Source organism: Suillus discolor (assembly GCF_016758755.1).
Source record: "Suillus discolor strain FC423 chromosome Unknown F5147scaffold_26, whole genome shotgun sequence".
NCBI classification, from domain to species: Eukaryota; Fungi; Basidiomycota; class Agaricomycetes; order Boletales; family Suillaceae; genus Suillus; species Suillus discolor.
Genome location: NW_024541273.1, coordinates 125712 through 143524, shown reverse-complemented (window position 1 = coordinate 143524; position 17813 = coordinate 125712). Strand labels below are relative to the sequence as shown.

Sequence of the window (17813 nt, the reverse complement as noted above, 5' to 3'; positions counted from 1 at the left end):
CAAGCTTCCTGCTGGACATTCTGGCTTTGGTTTCTTCCACGATGTGGTCCGAGTATTGTGGTTGACGAAGTAGGACCGACCGAGTGGTGAGATGTGCCATTCGCATCCGGGAACAGCGAGATCTCCAGGATGATCTATGTTCAATATTGAGTTCGTCGCTCCTTGTCGCAATTTCACGACTCACCTAGTCGCACCCCTGGTAAAGGTCGGTTCCACGAGAGCATCCTGACCGTGTCATCCTGATATTCTGTTTCACCATCCGAGGACGTCTTATACTGATGCCACATAGGAGGAAGCGCTTCATTCCCGCCTGATTCTAGTTGAATAAGCTGGTGAGTATCACCAGTTGCCTGCTTACCTTCCCAAAGTGCATCCTGGCGGTGCTGTGCACCATATGGTGGTAGACATTTCGCGCTCATCCGATATATCGATGAGTGCGATAGCGCTTCTCCCCGTCTCGTTGACGTGCTCGACTCGGCCTCTTCGTGTGGCATGACCTTGATCGATACAGGATGTCACGTTGTACAGACAGACAGAACAGTGAAACACTGCACAGAGTTGGTAATCGAGGGGAGGACAGATACGGGTTGAAGGCGACAAAGAGACCTGCTATTTGTGTCATTGTTGTATGCTGTAGTTGCAGGTGCCACCAAGGCGCCACATGTCAATAGCTGTGTTACCATCGGATCAGGCACTTACCTCGGTCCGGTTCGAATTGAGGCTGTCATTCAGCGAGTGGAATAGTAGCATGACGTTTGTCTGAGCGGGTGCATACACACATCGAATCTGTGCGCTGTGTATAGCGCGTAGCAGCACTCCCGAGCAAAGCACCACCAGTAGTGATAAGTGATGGCATGATTGACGGGAACACGTTACGTAGTATATACAGGATTCAGTTGCTTGGCTGCGCAATATTGCTGTAATCAACACCCCTGGACGTTGATAGCGCCCAGGCCAAAGTGTGCTCGTCTGAGTAGGGAGAGTTTTAAACGTTCGACATCAAAATCGAAGTCATGTTCAGATAGACTTCCCCGGCTTTCCCACAAATCGCAGTCAACAACCATGACCTTCATTTACTGACCAGAGGAACTCTGATGTAGGCTACGCAGCGTCAACCTGAACGCTCTCACCTGTCTGCGTGACCTGCTGCACGGCTTCACCTGCACCCGAACCGTTACCGCGCTTTTGTGCACTAGTAACAACCTCCAGCACGCTCGCTAGTCCTGCCTTCCACGCAACAAGACGTTTTTCCAGTGCCTCCCATTGCTCTCGCTCAAACGTGCGCGCCGACGAGCGGTAAACGTGTAGAGATTGAGTGGTCTGCGAAAGCTTTCCAGAAAGAAGACCGGTACGGATCACTATTCGAAGATTATTTCAAATAATTATAAACGACAGGATGTCAAGAGGACGTACCATCGATCGCCCACTTCTCTACTTCACTCAACTCAATCTGCAGGATCGACGCGACCTCTGAATATGGCAAGTCATGCCCGACGTGTGCAAAACCCAGTGACGCAAATGAGAGAAGACGGATTTTACGCTCAAGCTGTGCTCGGTCGAGTTCTGCAGGCCCGTGAATAGTTCAAATATGTGGCATCAATAATAATGAACCGACATACCATATTTTTCGAGAGCAGCGGGATGGCTTTCGAGCCATGAATTTAATTCTGGTAGGCCGCTATTAAAAAACACCTGGAGAAGCGAGAAAAGCTCATGATCCTGTGCTGAGACAACAGCGTCCAACTTGAACAATGGGTCAAAGTCGAACAAGCTGGGCAGGCGCAATGCTAAGGCTATGGCATCGACCGCCGCGGATTGACTTTCAGGCGAGGAGGATGGTAATGAAGAAACATAGGAAAGCGTGTGATGATACGCAGTTTCCCTGTATGAGTCAAATGTCAACCACAACCTTCATTAGTCAAATGTAATGATACGTACGGCTGGTCAGATTGTATGAATGCATCGACAATGGACTTGAGGAATTGACTGCGCTCTTCCCCAGAGATATCCCATTCTTGCAACCACTGCTCGATATCTTTTTTGGATAAACGCAAAGTGTGGAGCTCTCCATTGTTGGCGGCAACTTTTAATAACGCAGTGTAAATAGGTAGGCGGAGAGCTGAATTACGAGGAGTTGCATTGAACAAATTTGATATGCTGTTGAAGAACCGATCACACATCCTGCACAAATGTCCTGGAAACGTAGTACTTACACGCGATACCTCACTGATGAATGCTCGGAAGGTGATGAAGTAAGAACATCGAGGAGCGAGGAGACGTGATGTTTAATTTCCGGTGAGTTGGTTGGCCATAGTGTCAGAAGGTGAGAGAAGAGAAGGTTAAAGTAGCCCTCGATTTCTGCATTTCAAAATCAGATCTGATTCACTGCAGAAAATGCTGAGGATCACCGGACGCACCTTGTTCTGATCCATCGCCCAAGCTTTTCGTCTGATCTAGCACAAAGGTCAACGCGTTCCGTTTTCTTTCCTGATCCTCTTCAATAGGTTTAGCCCCTTCAGCTGGCTTAATAATATCCCGGAAAGATTGTGACGCAGTAGCCCGTTCATCCCCTGGGCTACTTCGAGTGGCATAATCCACTAGCTCTTGTATCTGACCGGAGATCAGGGATAAGTCTTCACGAGGAGAGTATAACTATACCTGCTCTTCGAAAGTCCCTTCCGCGAACACTGACACTGAATCTGCGGTAGGCATTTTGTTGGATGAACTACATATACTTGTGGTGCAATTAGATCTTGGCTGAGTTTCAAAAATACAATTATGTACAAACAAACCGACAACTTTTGTAACTTGTTGGCATTTGGTGCGCCAGTTTTTCCACTCTAGCAATTGCCAGCGAACTTGGGGTGGAAATTTTTGTTACATTTATTTCGAACCTCAAGAGGGATTCGAACTCAAGAGGAAAATTTGGACAACCTGTGACAGATTTCCTTCGTCCTACTGGTTTTTGTTTGGATTTATTGAATTCAGAAGGTACTGTCGGATAAATAGTGACAAACAGACACCAGCCAATGTGTTATGGGATCGATTATTACTAGGTCGTGTGCATCATGTCATTTGCAAGTCTGAAGTCTCAAAGGCAATCTAAGGCATCAAGATCGTATGTGACTTCCACTGATAATTCCAAAGAGTCCCACTCCACAACTATTCCAAAAGCGATACATCCCAATGATCCAACTACATCAACTCCCAGCAATGGAGGCACTGTGTACCACGGCATACCAGAAAATGTGGAGGTGCGGGTATCAGAAATATCAGGCAGAGGCTTATGGGCCAGGAATTTAATCAAAGCTGGTTAGCAAATTTGTTGCAAGATCTGACTCTTGAGTCACACATCGCTTACACGACATAGGTTCTGTTATTATATCACTAAGACCGTATTCATTCGCACTTGCTAGCCGGTATCTGGACTCGCATTGCTCCTCTTGTGCTGCCACGTCAAACTCGGGATTGTTGAGGTGTACCAAATGCCGCACAGTTTGGTATTGCAACACAGTTAGTTGCACTAATACCATAAAGCGCTTTTTCGCTGGTCTAATTCCTCAGTATTAGACGTGTCAGACAAATGACTGGTCACTTCATCGACTCGAATGTTCTGCATTGACGAAATGGGCCAAGTCAGCACCATCGAAAAACTTGTCTGTCCCAAGTGATGCTGTCAGGTGCCTGGGTCGAATTTTGTGGCAAAAAAAGAAGGAAGGGTTTGACAGTAGTTGGGTGGGTAAGAGTTTGTATTTCATGGATCACACCGCTTACAGCACGACAGTCAAAGGAAATCGATGCATTACAGTCTCGTGAGTCGTGCATCACATTCAAGTGCAGGTTATAATCGAGGTGGGATTAGATCGACATTCTTTGGAACCTCATGTCGTTGAAAATAATACCCACCTTGCCCACTCTCTGGTTCGATATCTTGGCTTGTCTTCTCCTGGAGATTTATCGGAGTTTGGCATTTTATCTGCGGGCGACCTTGCTGATTTAATTTCAAGAGTAAGCACTGTTCATTGAATGATTCAGGCATCGCATGCTTAGTATCTGACAGTTTGTGACGAATACTTTCGCATTAACTTCACCCTCGTTGACACCAGTGGGGGTGTCGGTCTCGCCGCTTATTGCACTTTTCAACCATTCTTGTGATCCCGGTGCAGTCATAGTTTTCCCTCGGTCTTCTCGAAATTCCGTAGAGGAGCCGCAGATGCAAGTCATTGCGCTCAGAGACATTTCACCCAATGAGGAGGCGAGCATAAACCACTTACTCGAAGCGCTCTCACTAACCAGCGATTGCTATCAGATTTTGACATCCTATATCGACACCACCCTACCTCGTTCTATAAGACAGGCTGCGTTGAAGGAGACATATGACTTCACATGTCAGTGTCAACTATGTCATGACGACAATATAATAGACCCTCGTGAGTCCATATGGTGTCCAAAGTCATGTGGGGGGATGTGCCCTGCGCCTAGTGACGGTGAGAACGGTCGGCGTTTTACTTGGAATATTAGTTGTTCATACACTACATTTATAACAGAAAGCGAGACATATCACTGCGTGAAATGCCGTGCAGTTGTAGCTACACCTACATTTATCATGGACGCTCTTCATATCGGACAAGAAGCATTGGCGAAGGCAACTTCCATTCAAGATACAGGTTTGTCCCTCATGTTGCGTAGGAAAGACATCCACGTAAATCTTAATCTGTCCTTACAGATCATGACAAGGCCTTACAGCTGACGACCAACATTATTCCGAGACTTGTGTCTGCCGGCCTGACGCCATCTTGTCACCCGTTATTGCCCTTGATAGGACTCCATCAATCACTTTTCTTGTCCTCGCTGTCGGCTGACATGACACAAGAACTGCTGGACGAGACGATCCGTATCGCAGCTAAGCACTATATGGGGCTATCCGCCATTCTCCGTGATGGCCACCCTGTACGTGCTGTCGCCCTCGCAGAGCTCGGGAAGCTTTTGGCCGTTGACGAACCCTGCCCGGTCACATCACCACCCTCGAATATCGCGTTCCTACCATCCGGCCCCGCGCGACTCAAAGCTGCATACGAAACACTAGTGCGTGCGAGACACGAACTGATGATCGGTTTTGGCAGAAACAACGACGGCGGCGAGCTCGGAAGAAATATTCGCGAAACAGTGGTGTCGTTGGAGAAGGAACTTGGGGTGTGGACACAAGGCATACACAACACTCTTCAAGACTTGCTAAATTTCTCACGAAAATGAATAACAATTGAGACTTTGAGTGCGCTCTTGTTGATTTCATATATGATGCCTGTCAATGCACTATCTCGGGTCGATATGCTCTCTAATAATTAGCTCTTAGAGTCCCTTAGCTGGATCTATAACAGTGACGTCATGATGAGTGGCAAGACGTCACCCAACGTCTGCGAGGAGGAGTGTTGGCTGTTCGGCAATATGTGAGCACCGCAATTCCCGTTTCGAATGAACTGTAAAAAACAAAACTGAGGCACTCAATTTCACCTTGCTTACCATCAAAACATATATAGAGGCAAAGTAAAACGCAAATTGAGCAGGGCTAATAATTTTGATATTGCGGCTAGGTGCTGGCCCTACTCTATGTGACGCCCTGCCACGGATTCATCACGACGTTGTTATATGGATCAATAAACGAGTTGTTTCAAAACGTTAATTTTGAATACCACTCATAAATCGTTATTGAATAGGACTCTTTTTGATGTCATACCGCGTCGTTAGGCGCTGCTATAGCAGACGATGGGAGCGCACAATGATGCGGTATGACATCAAATATTTTAGGACCTACTCAATAACAATTTTATTGTATTGATCCATAATAGATTCGTGGCAAGGGGTTACATCAAATATATATGGCCCGCGTAGCAATCTGTCTGTTGACACCATTATGACATCAAAAGGTAAAATAAAGATACGCTCCAGATAATGCTGGAATTGATATATTAGGTTCCCAACGTACCAAGGAAGAACACTTAAATTGCATCCTTTGGAGCTTGTGTGCTTCTCAAGAACCACCCGACTTTAGCATCACCACAGATCAGACAGCGCAACAGATACAAGATATACTCACCATCATGTTCACTCGCTTCTCCTCTGCTCCCCTCTATGTCCTGCTTGCCTTGACGGCCTTTGTTACTACAAGCTATGCTGCCGCAGGTAAGGCTGACTTGGCACAAAATCTAATACTGTTCACTCACATACGATGAGTAGCCACCATTCCGGTAACCCATCATGTAAGTGTCTGGTACCAAACCTCGTTATGTTATTAACCTCAAACATGATTCACACAGTTGCCCCGTGTAAGCCTTATATCGAATCCATGGATTGGCCCATCGGGATCTTAATATTGTACACAGGGCGATGCAACTACTACTGTCACAGCGGTTGCCGAGGCTGTAACTTCCTAGGTAAGGCTTCAATGCTTCATATCGACCTCGTCATATTGACCTCACATGTAGTGCATCCAGGTGCCTTGTGTAAGCCTTGCTTCGCCTCAAATCCAATTGGCCTTGCGGTGTTAATTTTGTACACAGGCCGAAAGCTTTACAACCACGCAATGTTACCACGGCGTGAAGTGAACCGAACTGACTTAGAATCTACTTCGTTCCTCGAAGTCAATAGTCGAATTCTTTTTTTTTCGTTTCAAAGTGAATCCTTTGGGGTCATAAAACCCTATGTTGGACATGTTTCGTCATTTGCGTCTTTTCCTTCGTATATATGTAGGTTGACGTGAGAGGTTAGTAGATTAAGATTATATCAATTGAACTTGCGAATGTTTTTTCCTGGTTGTGGTCCTTCCATAGTATCGACAGTGTTGCATAACGTTCCACTCTCCTTTCGTTGTGGAGTGTGAGGATGTTATTATTTGAGTGATAGCAGGTGGTGGTTAATAGTTATTACTGACAGGGCGTTTGTTTGCCGAATATGTTCGAGAGTGGGGTGGGAAGTCGAACTTTAAAGTGATGACTGGTCTGTAATTGTGGCTGTGTAGGAAGTAATTTGAATTTTGTACTCACAAAACCAGTAGAATCATCAACGGGTCCCTGCCGACAAAGTTCGGACCTTTCCTCTAGTGGGCAGGCACACTTGATTGTTCCGAAAGTCTCGACTCATTCGTTTGAATCAGCTCCAAGTCTTGTACAGCTCTGAACAACCTCTTTGAAACACATCGCATCGCACAAGTTTCTCACCTAGACTCGCCATGGTCTACCAGAGGGTCAGTCTTGATTGAAAAAAGGAAACGTTGTACGTGCTTTTGGAGGAAGGATGGGATGGGTGCATGTTGTTGTTCTTGGGCCTCAAAAGTAGAAAAGTATAGAGCGGTCACGGCGGGAGGCATGGAATCCTCCGCCCAGCACGCTGACACTCACCCCGGCACACTAGTTCGCGAATACTGATCCGACCTCAGGTCTTTGTCGGTCCCCTCGAAAAAACGCCGAGATGGTTACACCACCTGTGCCATTGCAAATTCATGTTACACAGAGCCAACAGCCTAATTGGAACGGCCACAAGAGAACTGTTTGGCTCACCATCAAATATTTCACCAGTTGATCTTGCACTGACACCAGCCAAAATTCTCGCATAGAGGCGATAGACATGAGGCTGAGAGCCTGAAGGACATGATCGGAAGAATCATGATGCGTTTTCAAATTTCTACGCGATTTTGACGAGAAGCTGCTAACGACTCACTCAGGCGAACATCTTGGTGTTGAATACCCTGTGATTTGTGATGCTAGACAACGGAGGGATAAAGGCATCGTCTCCAAACGACAGAAGCGGAAGCGATGATGGATGCAAGCCAGAAGACGCGGGACAGGAGATGCTCAAATTTCAAACTCAAGAGTGGCTTCAACGAAATTTGCGACGGGCGGAAACAGGCTTTCAGCTTATGTAATCTAAGGCCTGGCCGCCACCGCCTGACTTAACAACGTACCGGCGTGTCACCTAGAATGATCAATATTTTTAGATCCCATGTATAAGAACTACTGACACATGTGTCCTATGCGGTACGTAGTAGAATAAGGATAGTCGGAATATTCATGTGTCGAAAGTAATAATCCCTTCAAAGCGGCCTAGTTCAGACGAGTTAGACGAGAATCGAGAACCGAACCAAAAATTGAGGTGTTGTCCAGACCAAGGAAGGGTGGCGGGAGGCAGCAAGCGATCATAGGGAGCCTTTGGAGGGAGATGGGAGGTGTTAAAATCTTGAGTGATAAAACAGTGAGAGACATTGGGAACTAGCAAGAGATGACAGTCATTTATGACTCACATGAGAGAGGCCGTTCTCGTGAGCTTGTATGAGGTGGAAGCAAGCCCGGGACCAAGAGAATGTGCATCTGGATCACGTGACTCACATTCGATTTCAAATTTTTGCTTCGAACAACTTCGGCATCGGGTGAAACTCCCGTATCCCGAACATATATCGATCTTGTCGCTAGTTGATAACATTGTTCCACAAAGAAACAATCCGTATCGGTTACTCGTTGAGTCCGGGACTTCACTCAACCTCAACTTGAATTTGATTTCGACAAAAATGGACTGTACGGCTATTGTCCAGTACCACACACTTCTTGCTACTTGGCTTGGTGAGGACTCTGAGGAGACCTGTCACTGTCATTCGAACTCAGGTGTCGTCAACTCCAAAAACACGAAACACTGCTGGGGACCCCTTTGATCCTCCCATGTGGTTTTCGGGATTGGACAAGCAGGCGCTCCGACTCGGAAGGCTGCGTCAATATTCAAGCTATCAAACGCCCAAGATTACAATTTTAATCCTTCTTGGAACCGCCACGAACTCTGAGATCTGAACGTTGGACAATTTATTCCTAGATCGGAGAAGTTCGATGAAGCCTGTGCCACATTCGGACTTGAAAGCAATGTCTGTTAGACGCTATTGATCTCTCCCTTTGTCCGCCACTAATCTTGGACCCTCCTACATGAGTCTCTATCTATACTTGGGGGACATGGAACTCCACAAGCGTTTACTACCGGGATACAGAACCTTTTCCGTCGGTCCTGTGACACTACCGCTAACATTATTCGGATCCCGCGTATACTTAAGCTCCTTTGAACCGTACCTATCCATCTCTCACTATCCCTGACTTATCACCTTCGACATACCTATCATTGACACAAGGAAAATCAAATGGGCCCCTTCTCCATCGTGTCCCGTCTTTTCCTCGATGTCGGGATCTTATCTTGGGATATCCTCCTTACGCTATCCAATCTCGTGAGGAGGAAGCGTCGCATCGGCCATGTCACACCCCAGGGCCACCCAGGCTATGGGAAGTACTGGCCCGAGTATAGGCCTCCCAAAGAGACCGACTCCCGCTGCTCTTGCCCTGCACTCAATGCGATGGCCAACCATGGTGAGTAATCATACCAGTCTCGGTGCTTCAACCTAGGTGGTAGTATTGGTATTGACGACATTAAAACCCAGGTATCATCCCACGTAGTGGCCGCAACATCTCGTTTGTCGAGGTTGGCCATCATATCCGGGCGACATACAACTTCAGTCCTACCTTCTGCTCATTTGTGCCGCGATTTGCCGCTCGCATGCTTAAGAAAAACTACAGCGAGGACTTATTTGATTTGGAAGAACTTGACCTACATAATGGTATTGAACACGACGGATCCCTCTTGCGTGAGTGATTTGACATGCTTGTTTGTGTATGTCTGTCTTTAGGCCTCGATTCTGCTCTCGAACAGACGCAATCAACAAAGCATACACCTTTCATTGAAGAGTTACTCGCGGCGGCTACCGGCAGCGACAAAGAAGACAACACTGTCATTACTACCAAAGATCTCTCCAGGATACTCGGCAAGCGGCGTGCAGTCGCACGCGCAGTAAACAAGGAGTTCTCCCTCAGCCTTTTCCACAAGATCTTTGGGAGCGCGAAGTACGTTGTTGCATCATCCATTTTAAGCGCACTTTTGAACGTTCTGTTAGTGCCGCGACCCTAATCACTGTCTTTGGAGGCCGTGTGGACGACCTCCATAATTTCCTTCATGAAGAACGACTCCCAGAGGGCTGGGAGTCCCACATCCGCCAACCTCACGGAATAACTATGATGCAATTAAACAAGACCATACTAGGAATTGAGCTTCGTGTGCGCGAGCAGGATTGGGCAGAGGCCGTACGGGAGGCTGCAGAATGTCATGAAGCTTCTGTTTGAAAATCCTCCCCGAAGCTACATACTTGAACGTGACGTTGGGAACTCGTCTTACGTTACCGACCTTACCTGCTCTCATTTATTTGATTGCCACACCCAGTACCCCTAACAATGATTATGATGAGTTCATTACCTTGGAATATACATTAATGTTCTTGGTCGTTTCACTCACAGTTGACAACAGAAATCACCCGTTGCATTGAATCTGATCGAAAAATAGTAAAGGTGCACGTTCCTCGTGCATATATTCGAGAGATTGTTCTGACGCTTGAGATTGCGTGAACACCTTGAAGACTCGGACACGTCCTCAGGGTAATTGCATATAACATAATTCAATCCCGTGCCCATTCCATGCGAGTACGATAAGAACCAGCTGAGGCTCGTGAGCGTTCCTCACGGCTACCAGTCTTCTCACACATCTGGACTCTGATCCCCTCAACTGACGGGAGTTTCTGAAAGGTTTGCCATTAGTACGGATTCAGAAAACATGTGGTTCTCTTATCTGTCGCACCGTCGTGCATGGTGAGCCTTCTATCATCATTGTTTGTTTCCTTAACAGACTCTGACGAGGTCCATAACCATACTAGTCGCGATAAGCAACGAGAGCGAGCAGAACGTATCGCATCCCTCAGGCCTCAAACCCATCTACCATGAGCCTCTCACATTCCACATAATACGAGGCAAAATAAACCGCAAATTGAGCGGAGCTAATCATCTCGATATTGCTAGGTGGGCGACCGGCCCTACTTTATGTGGCGCCCTGCCACGGATCCATCATGACGTTGTTATATGGATCAATAAACGAGTCGTTTCAAAACGTTAAATTTGAATACCACTCGTAAATCGTTATTGAGTAGGACTGTCATACCTCGTTCGTTAGGCGCTGCTGTAGCAGACGATAGGAGCGCCCAATGACGCGGTATGACATCAAATGTTTAAGACCTACTCAATATCGATTTTATTGTATTGACCCATAATAGTAATTGAATCCGTGGCAAGGGGTTACATCGAATATGGCCCGCGTAGCAATCTGTCTATTGACACCATTATGACATCAAAAGGTAAAATAAAGATACGCTCCAGATAACGCTGGAATTGATTTAGTAGGGTCCCGTTAATTAACGTCCCAAGGAAGAATACTTAAATTACATCCTTTGGAGCTTGTGTGCTTCTCAAGAACCACCCGACTTCAGCATCGTGATTCGTCACAGATCAGACAGCGTAACAGATACAGATATACTCCGAGTCAGCATCATGTCCACTCGCTTGTCCTCTGCTCCCCTCTATGTTCTGCTTGCCTTGACGGCCTTTGTTACTACAAGCTATGCTGCCGCAGGTAAGGCTGACTTGGCACAAAATCTAATACTGTTCACTCACATACGATGTGTAGCCACCATTCCGGTAACCTATAATTATAATGTAAGTGTCTGGTACCAAACCTCGTTATGTTATTAACCTCAAACGTAATTCACCAGTACGGCCGTGTAAGCCTTATATCGAAACCATGGATTGGCATCGCGATATTAATATTGTACACAGGGCGAGAGCTCGACTGCAACTCCTATTGTCACAGCGGTTGGCGAGACTCCAACTTTCTAGGTAAGGCTTCATATCAGACCTCGTCATATTGACCTCGCATGTAGTGTATCCAGGTGCCTCGTGTAAGCCTTGCTTCGCGTCAAATCCAATTGGCCTTGTGATGTTAATTTTGTACACAAGCCGAGCTTTACAACTACGCAATGTTAGTATGTTACCACGGTGTGAAGTGAACCGAACTGACTTAGGATCTACTTCGTTCCTCGAAGTCAATAGTTTCGTTTCAAAGTGAATCCTTTGGGGTCATAAAACCCTATGTTGGACATATTTCGTCGTTTGCGTCATATATGTAGGTTGACGTGAGAGGTTAGTAGATTAAGATTATATCAATTGAACTTGCGAATATTTTATCTGTCCTTCCATAGTATCCACAGTGTTGCATAACGTTCCACTCTCCTTTCGTTGTGGAGTGACTGTGAGGGTGTTATTATTTGAGTGATAGGGCATAGTACAGGTGGTGGTTATTACTGACGGGTGTAAGACTGTAAGTAGTCGAGACTGTCGTCCCTCGACCGTTACGCCATCAACCGTTAGGCCAAAAGGCAGTGATAATCAAAGCACGCTTTGATTATCGCGGACAGTATTTGTTTTATGCTGATTATGGGAACTCAGGTAAGCAGCGAATACATACCATTTTGTACCATTGACTCTTTAACGATTGCTGTACGTACGAGGGCTGGTCACCATGACTGTATACGGTTACGGCCGTACAATGCATGGTAGCCATATGGTTACTACCCGTACCGTACCACATATCATACGGTGTCCTCGATACCCTCGATAGTACGAGGGAAGTAGCATGATGCACGACAACTGAGACAGCGGATGCCAGGTCACAGAAAAAAATAGTTGTTTACTAACAGCACATAGTGGCACATAGCATAAGTGGAGCAATTTGGATTTCTGAATTGCAAAGAGTGGGGGCGTCGCGAAGAAACGGGTTCAGAGACGGTTCAAATAGGTAATTCGTACGGGAAAACTCACATCTAGGATTTCAGTAACATTAGGTTATGAAATGGTCGTAATCAAATTGAACACGCTGCTCCTGGTGGTTCTGTCAAATCGACCAGTATCGCGCCCATAAGGATATACAGGATATAAAAGCTGGTTGTCCAACAGTGTTCCTCCATCCTCAGAGATATCATTCGAAATCCCCCTCAAAAAATTCCATACTATCTCGCACAGAAAATGTGTTTCCGTTTCCTTGCCGTTGTTGCTTTGGCAGTATCTGTGTCTGTCAGTGCATGTACACCCGCAGCACAAAAATGCCACACAGCTCAGGATTGCTGTCAAGACTTGATTTGTGTCTATGTAGTATGAGCAGGTCGCTGTGCAGCCATGATTATATTATATGACTCACCTACGCGCCTTAGGATGGCCCGAATGACCCCAAGGGTTTGAGATGCACATGGATCACATCGCAAGTGGATCCCACCGAGCAAACGGGCAGCTTGAATCTATTTGTCTAACATTGGCCTCGAAGGCTAACTTATGGATATCTCTCGATGTATGTGGTGGAGCCAACGAGATATCACTTCATTTATAGTCGTGATTCATGAGAAGAGCGTTGTTGCCTTGATAGTAGTTTCGTCAACATTGTGGGCAGAACGGATCACAAATTGCATGTATAATCTTGATTGCTAAATTGTATGTCAACGCACATGGCAGTAACCTGAGCATGTCGCGGGTAAGCAGGCGGAGCCGAATAATAATTGACAAGAGCGAACTTTGAACCTGCACGTGATGCATTGATTATGTAATATACTTATTATGTTGACCTTGTGGTACAAGGTAATTACATATAACATAATTCAATCCCGTGCCCATCCCATGCGAGTACGATAAGAACCAGCTGAGGTTCGTGAGCGTCCTCACGGCTCCCAGTCTTCTCACACATCTGGACTCTGTTCCTCTTCAACTGACGGGGGGTTTCTGAAAGGTTTGCCATTAGTACGGATTCAGAAAATATGTGGTTCTCTTATCTGTCGCATCGTCGTGCATGGTGAGCCTTCTATCATCATTGTTTGTTTCCTTAACAAACCCTGACGAGGTCCATAATCATACTAGTCGCGATAAGCAACGAGAGCGAGCAGACCGTATCGCATCCCTCAAACCTATCTACCATGAGCCTCTAACATCCCAGGACAAAGAGATTCTGTCTCGCTCAGTTTCGTCTCTGGTGGCTTCTGTGCAAACATCATCTCTGTCTCCATCAGACATCCTCGTTGCATACTCTAAGAAAGCCCTTCAAGCGCATGCTCAGACAAACTGTCTGACCGAGGTTATGATTGCATCTGCAGAGACTTGGGCTAGCACTGCGAACAAATCAGGTCCACTGGCAGGCGTCCCAGTCTCGCTCAAGGACCTGGTAAGTGTGAAGGGTTGGGATTCCTCCATGGGATACTCAGCTCTTGTGGGCAAACCAATGGCTGCCGACGGCGCGTTGGTGAGGTTGCTGCGAGATGCAGGTGCCGTTCCATATGTCAAGACGAACGTTCCCATGACTATGCTCTCACTGGAGTCGACAAACGATGTTTTTGGTTCTACCGACAATCCCCACAAGAAGGGCTACACCTCAGGAGGATCGTCTTCAGGTGAAGCTGTACTCCTTGCGCTCGGTGCAGCCAGACTCGCGATAGGCACAGATGTCGCGGGGAGCGTTCGGGCTCCTGCACACTTCTCTGGTGTCTATTCAATCAAATCAAGTATGTATAGATTCTTGAAGCAAGGTAGCGCGTCCAGTATACCTGGCCAGGAAGGCGTTCCTGCAACACATAGCCCTATGACCAGAACGTTGGAAGATCTAGAGACATTCTGGCGTGCTGTGTTCCAGATGAAGCCTTGGAACTACGACTACTCGGTAAATAAAATTTCTGAATATCAGTGCTGTTAAGTTGCTGCATGGTAATATGGTAATATAGGTTCTTAGAATTCCTTGGAGAGATGTCAAACTTCCAGAAGATCGCCCCATCAGGTGGGGTGTCCTGTGGGATGACGGTAAGCGGAACATCTCTATGGAGTTTAAGCTCAGCATATTCACATTTACATAAAGGTGTTGTGACACCCTCGCCTGCCTGCGCGCGAGCATTGAAAACGGTCACTGCGATACTCGAGAAGAACGGCCACGAAGTTGTCACTCTGTAGGTCAAATTTCTTCTTTCCTGAAAGCGTTTCTCATCCCACTTCAGGCAGTGCCCGAGCCCATACGAAGGTCTTCAAATTGCGTCACAGCTCCTCCTTGCTGATGGCGGCAAGACGGCTTCCAAAAACCACCGCGCATTCGAGTCCAACGATGCTGGAATGATTTCAGCGTTCCGCGGCCTTCGTCTCCCCTACTTCGTCATGAAACTCTATGCTTGGTATTACCGCTACATACGCCGCGATCCTATATATGCTGGTCTGATCGACACTCATTACGAGAAGACCATACCAGAATTCTATGCTCTAATTGCGCGCAGGGAGGACTATCGTTCTCGCTGGTTCAAAGTGTGGCGAGACGCGGAGGTCGAAGGCCGCCAGGGTGATGAAGGAGTTGACTTCATTCTTACTGTACCAAACAGTCTTCCTGCTGTTCCTCACGGAGGGATGAGGCACGGATGGAAAGCGTGTGGGTACACGTTCCTATTCAATCTGGTATGTTCCACCCCTCTTTAACAGCTCCGATCTGAAATTCACTCTGAATTTTTGAAAAGCTTGATTATAGTGCGGGTGTTATGCCAATCACGCATGTGGATGCGATAACTGATGCTCTCCCGCGTACTTTCCGTCCACGAAACGCCATCGAACGAAACTACTACAAGATGTATGATGCAAGCGCTATGGAAGGTCTCCCCATTGGCGTGCAGATTGTAGGAAGACGGCTTGAAGAGGAGCGCGTCTTGGAGGGCATGAAACTGATCGAACGCCTGTTGAGGGAAGCAGGTGCTGGTTATGTCGGTTTGCCGTTGTAGAAAGGTGCTTGTGTACCAACCCTGACATGTACATCATTCCATTTCATCTGTACAGAAACACATACAGCATTTTCGGAAAGAGGGACAATAATAACAGGCAAAACAAATTTCTAGGCATGGATTTAAATCGAACATGCTGTCAGGCTCCCTAGGCCTGTCTCTCTATTTCCGGGTTTCCACAAAAAACAGGGTTTAAAGCTATTACATGTACAGACTCATTGCGCAGGGCCAATATATGCCAGTGTCAAGAATCCGGGGTCCCAGAGTTATAGACACGTCAACCATATCCGCAACATTTCAAGCGACCGTGACAGCACACTGGATGCTGAGCGCTGAACTCTTTCAGGGTCATCGAAATTCATTGTAGATATCATATCCAGTTGCCAGGTACTAGAACCTGAGGCCTGATATCTGGCTGATTTATAGCCAACTTAAATGATGCGGCGAATCGTGATATGACCTCCCTGACGCTATCACGATATCATAAATTAGAGCGGTGAAATCACTTGCAGAATTGACTCCTCTACCAATGATAAGATCGACCGATGAAGGAGGCCAAAACCTCGAGGACCATTGCGCTTCAGCAACGTTTAAGCTTGTGCAACGCGAGGCAACACGGGAATCCAGACTAGCGTCATGTTAGGAAGGCGTCATTATGATCAGATTTGGGATGAAGAAAGAATGCGACTCCGTGATCGCATACCCGCGAGGAGTAGCCTAGGTGTGCAGACTGCCAAAGTATGCATCAGATCAGCGGCAGCTCGATTAACAACATCTGCACTTGACATGTTGGCGAGGAAGGCGATTCACTTTCTTGAACCCTTGATTGTATAGACTCGGAGGCCTTTTTACATGACCTCGATGGTGTTGCGCCAGGGCCCAGCGGCCAGCCTGAGTCGTAGGCTCGACGTTTGCGCCATTCCCCATCTTGACCATGGTGAACATTGATGCCTAAGGGTCCAGTCTGGCAGTCTGGCTCAAGCTAGCCTATTAATCATGGCGCTAGCTGCAATGCGTGGGCTGTTGACAGTTGTGGTTAAGATCAAGAACTAAAGCCGACTGCCAGATGTTCCGATGATGATCGTCGGACTGACGGATGTAGTAAATCAGCCTGCCTTTCCGGTTTTCAACGATCCAGGCGTCCCTTCAAAAGTGCTGAGCCTGTTAATGGACTCGCACAATACCTGCGCTGACCGTTCTAGCTTCTCATTCACCCCCGTATCCATCAAACATAAATCCGATGACTATTGGATGTATCGTATCTGTACGTAATACACCAGCGCGAAACCTGATCTACAAAATTCATTCCTTTTCTTTCTATATCAGCCAAAAAAATACATATGCTGCACAAAGCGCAATCAAAACTTTCGCTTGAGGATTCGTATTCGACCATGCGGCACTTAAGCTGTTCGATACGTTGTAAGTAGATGCGGACGATGAAGATCCGCCTTTACCCGAAAGGGTTCGGCCTTGCCCAGAAAACGCACCAGAAGATGCGGATTTGGCGTGTTGCGCGACAGCCGATTTGAGGCCACTAGAATATGTGTTAGAACGCATTCACAAGGATGAAATTTAGTGAACGAACGCCGGGTTAGCGCCACGGATCCTGTGCACTTCTTCCCCGCCTACCAGGAAAATGAAGGTTGGCCTGCGAAATATGAGCACAGAAAAAACATGGCAAGAGGATGAAAACTCACATCGCAGTGACGGAGTACAGGCTCGCGAGCTCGTTCGAGCCCTCGGAGAGGTCAACCTTGACGAAGTTCACATGGGCGTTGTCATTCGCAAGGCCCTCAAACACCGGCTTGATTGCCTGGCAAGGAGGGCACCAACTCGCAGTGAAATCTATGACCTGAAAACAAACATGTCACTTGAGATCGATCAACTGAGGACACAAATACTTACAGTGAGCTTGTTGGCATCGGTGGTGAGCTCCTTAAGCTGTGCCGTGGTGGAAATTTCAGCAACCATTATGAGAGTTAATGAAGTGTGGGATGTGAGAGAGATTGAAGAATGTTGTGGGCGATGGGTTTATATGTGTGGGCTATGCTGGACGGTATAAGTAAGCTGC

The 17813-nt window shown here is 46.9% G+C and overlaps 7 protein-coding genes across 7 annotated transcripts; 5 read left to right on the top strand and 2 right to left on the bottom strand.

The window, feature by feature from the left end:
- Positions 1 to 753: 753 nt before the first annotated feature.
- On the bottom strand, positions 754 to 2755 carry F5147DRAFT_612440 (uncharacterized protein). The gene is made up of 7 exons (XM_041432461.1): positions 2659 to 2755; positions 2418 to 2610; positions 2214 to 2358; positions 1939 to 2157; positions 1620 to 1882; positions 1414 to 1563; positions 754 to 1358 (listed from the first exon to the last, which is right to left on the bottom strand). The coding sequence occupies exons 1-7, from the start codon at positions 2710 to 2712 to the stop codon at positions 1102 to 1104; spliced, it is 1281 nt and encodes a 426-aa protein (XP_041293029.1). The 5' UTR covers positions 2713 to 2755; the 3' UTR covers positions 754 to 1101.
- Positions 2756 to 3043: 288 nt separating this feature from the next.
- Positions 3044 to 5522, top strand: F5147DRAFT_694186 (uncharacterized protein). Its single transcript, XM_041437295.1, has 9 exons — positions 3044 to 3312; positions 3371 to 3513; positions 3571 to 3735; positions 3785 to 3812; positions 3863 to 4008; positions 4061 to 4255; positions 4310 to 4487; positions 4548 to 4667; positions 4727 to 5522. Exons 1-9 carry the CDS (start codon positions 3069 to 3071, stop codon positions 5251 to 5253), a joined length of 1746 nt encoding a protein of 581 aa, XP_041293028.1. The 5' UTR covers positions 3044 to 3068; the 3' UTR covers positions 5254 to 5522.
- Positions 5523 to 6098: 576 nt separating this feature from the next.
- F5147DRAFT_773448 (uncharacterized protein) lies at positions 6099 to 6431 on the top strand (the record flags this gene model as incomplete). Its single annotated transcript, XM_041441464.1, has 4 exons — positions 6099 to 6180; positions 6235 to 6257; positions 6315 to 6323; positions 6381 to 6431. The coding sequence occupies 4 exons, from the start codon at positions 6099 to 6101 to the stop codon at positions 6429 to 6431; spliced, it is 165 nt and encodes a 54-aa protein (XP_041293027.1).
- A 2738-nt stretch (positions 6432 to 9169) lies between these two features.
- F5147DRAFT_652661 (Chloroperoxidase) lies at positions 9170 to 10199 on the top strand (the record flags this gene model as incomplete). Its single annotated transcript, XM_041433655.1, has 4 exons — positions 9170 to 9392; positions 9464 to 9667; positions 9710 to 9923; positions 9974 to 10199. The coding sequence occupies 4 exons, from the start codon at positions 9170 to 9172 to the stop codon at positions 10197 to 10199; spliced, it is 867 nt and encodes a 288-aa protein (XP_041293026.1).
- A 1251-nt stretch (positions 10200 to 11450) lies between these two features.
- Positions 11451 to 11795, top strand: F5147DRAFT_773446 (uncharacterized protein; the record flags this gene model as incomplete). The annotated part of the gene is made up of 4 exons (XM_041441463.1): positions 11451 to 11532; positions 11587 to 11615; positions 11672 to 11680; positions 11736 to 11795. 4 exons carry the CDS (start codon positions 11451 to 11453, stop codon positions 11793 to 11795), a joined length of 180 nt encoding a protein of 59 aa, XP_041293025.1.
- Positions 11796 to 13759: 1964 nt separating this feature from the next.
- F5147DRAFT_652660 (amidase signature enzyme) lies at positions 13760 to 15742 on the top strand (the record flags this gene model as incomplete). Its single annotated transcript, XM_041433654.1, has 6 exons — positions 13760 to 13794; positions 13860 to 14652; positions 14714 to 14789; positions 14845 to 14932; positions 14981 to 15425; positions 15485 to 15742. The coding sequence occupies 6 exons, from the start codon at positions 13760 to 13762 to the stop codon at positions 15740 to 15742; spliced, it is 1695 nt and encodes a 564-aa protein (XP_041293024.1).
- Positions 15743 to 16880: 1138 nt separating this feature from the next.
- Positions 16881 to 17809, bottom strand: F5147DRAFT_694161 (thioredoxin-like protein). The gene is made up of 4 exons (XM_041437294.1): positions 17648 to 17809; positions 17440 to 17594; positions 17328 to 17390; positions 16881 to 17276 (listed from the first exon to the last, which is right to left on the bottom strand). Exons 1-4 carry the CDS (start codon positions 17711 to 17713, stop codon positions 17060 to 17062), a joined length of 501 nt encoding a protein of 166 aa, XP_041293023.1. The 5' UTR covers positions 17714 to 17809; the 3' UTR covers positions 16881 to 17059.
- Positions 17810 to 17813: the final 4 nt, after the last annotated feature.

What these genes read in the sequence shown, in the direction of transcription:
- F5147DRAFT_612440 (XM_041432461.1), bottom strand. Translation starts at nt 2,712, where the DNA reads ATGCCTACCGCAGATTCAGTGTCAGTGTTCGCGGAAGGGACTTTCGAA. An exon ending in AAGGGACTTTCGAAGAGCAG is followed by an intron (nt 2,611 to 2,658) that starts GTATAGTTATAC and finishes ATCTCCGGTCAG; the next exon opens with ATACAAGAGCTAGTGGATTA. An exon ending in TTCATACAATCTGACCAGCC is followed by an intron (nt 1,883 to 1,938) that starts GTACGTATCATT and finishes TGACTCATACAG; the next exon opens with GGAAACTGCGTATCATCACA.
- F5147DRAFT_694186 (XM_041437295.1), top strand. Translation starts at nt 3,069, where the DNA reads ATGTCATTTGCAAGTCTGAAGTCTCAAAGGCAATCTAAGGCATCAAGA. An exon ending in AATCGATGCATTACAGTCTC is followed by an intron (nt 3,813 to 3,862) that starts GTGAGTCGTGCA and finishes AGGTGGGATTAG; the next exon opens with ATCGACATTCTTTGGAACCT. An exon ending in TTGCTGATTTAATTTCAAGA is followed by an intron (nt 4,009 to 4,060) that starts GTAAGCACTGTT and finishes AGTATCTGACAG; the next exon opens with TTTGTGACGAATACTTTCGC.
- F5147DRAFT_694161 (XM_041437294.1), bottom strand. Translation starts at nt 17,713, where the DNA reads ATGGTTGCTGAAATTTCCACCACGGCACAGCTTAAGGAGCTCACCACC. An exon ending in CCGATGCCAACAAGCTCACT is followed by an intron (nt 17,595 to 17,647) that starts GTAAGTATTTGT and finishes GTTTGTTTTCAG; the next exon opens with GTCATAGATTTCACTGCGAG. An exon ending in ATCCGTGGCGCTAACCCGGC is followed by an intron (nt 17,277 to 17,327) that starts GTTCGTTCACTA and finishes CACATATTCTAG; the next exon opens with TGGCCTCAAATCGGCTGTCG.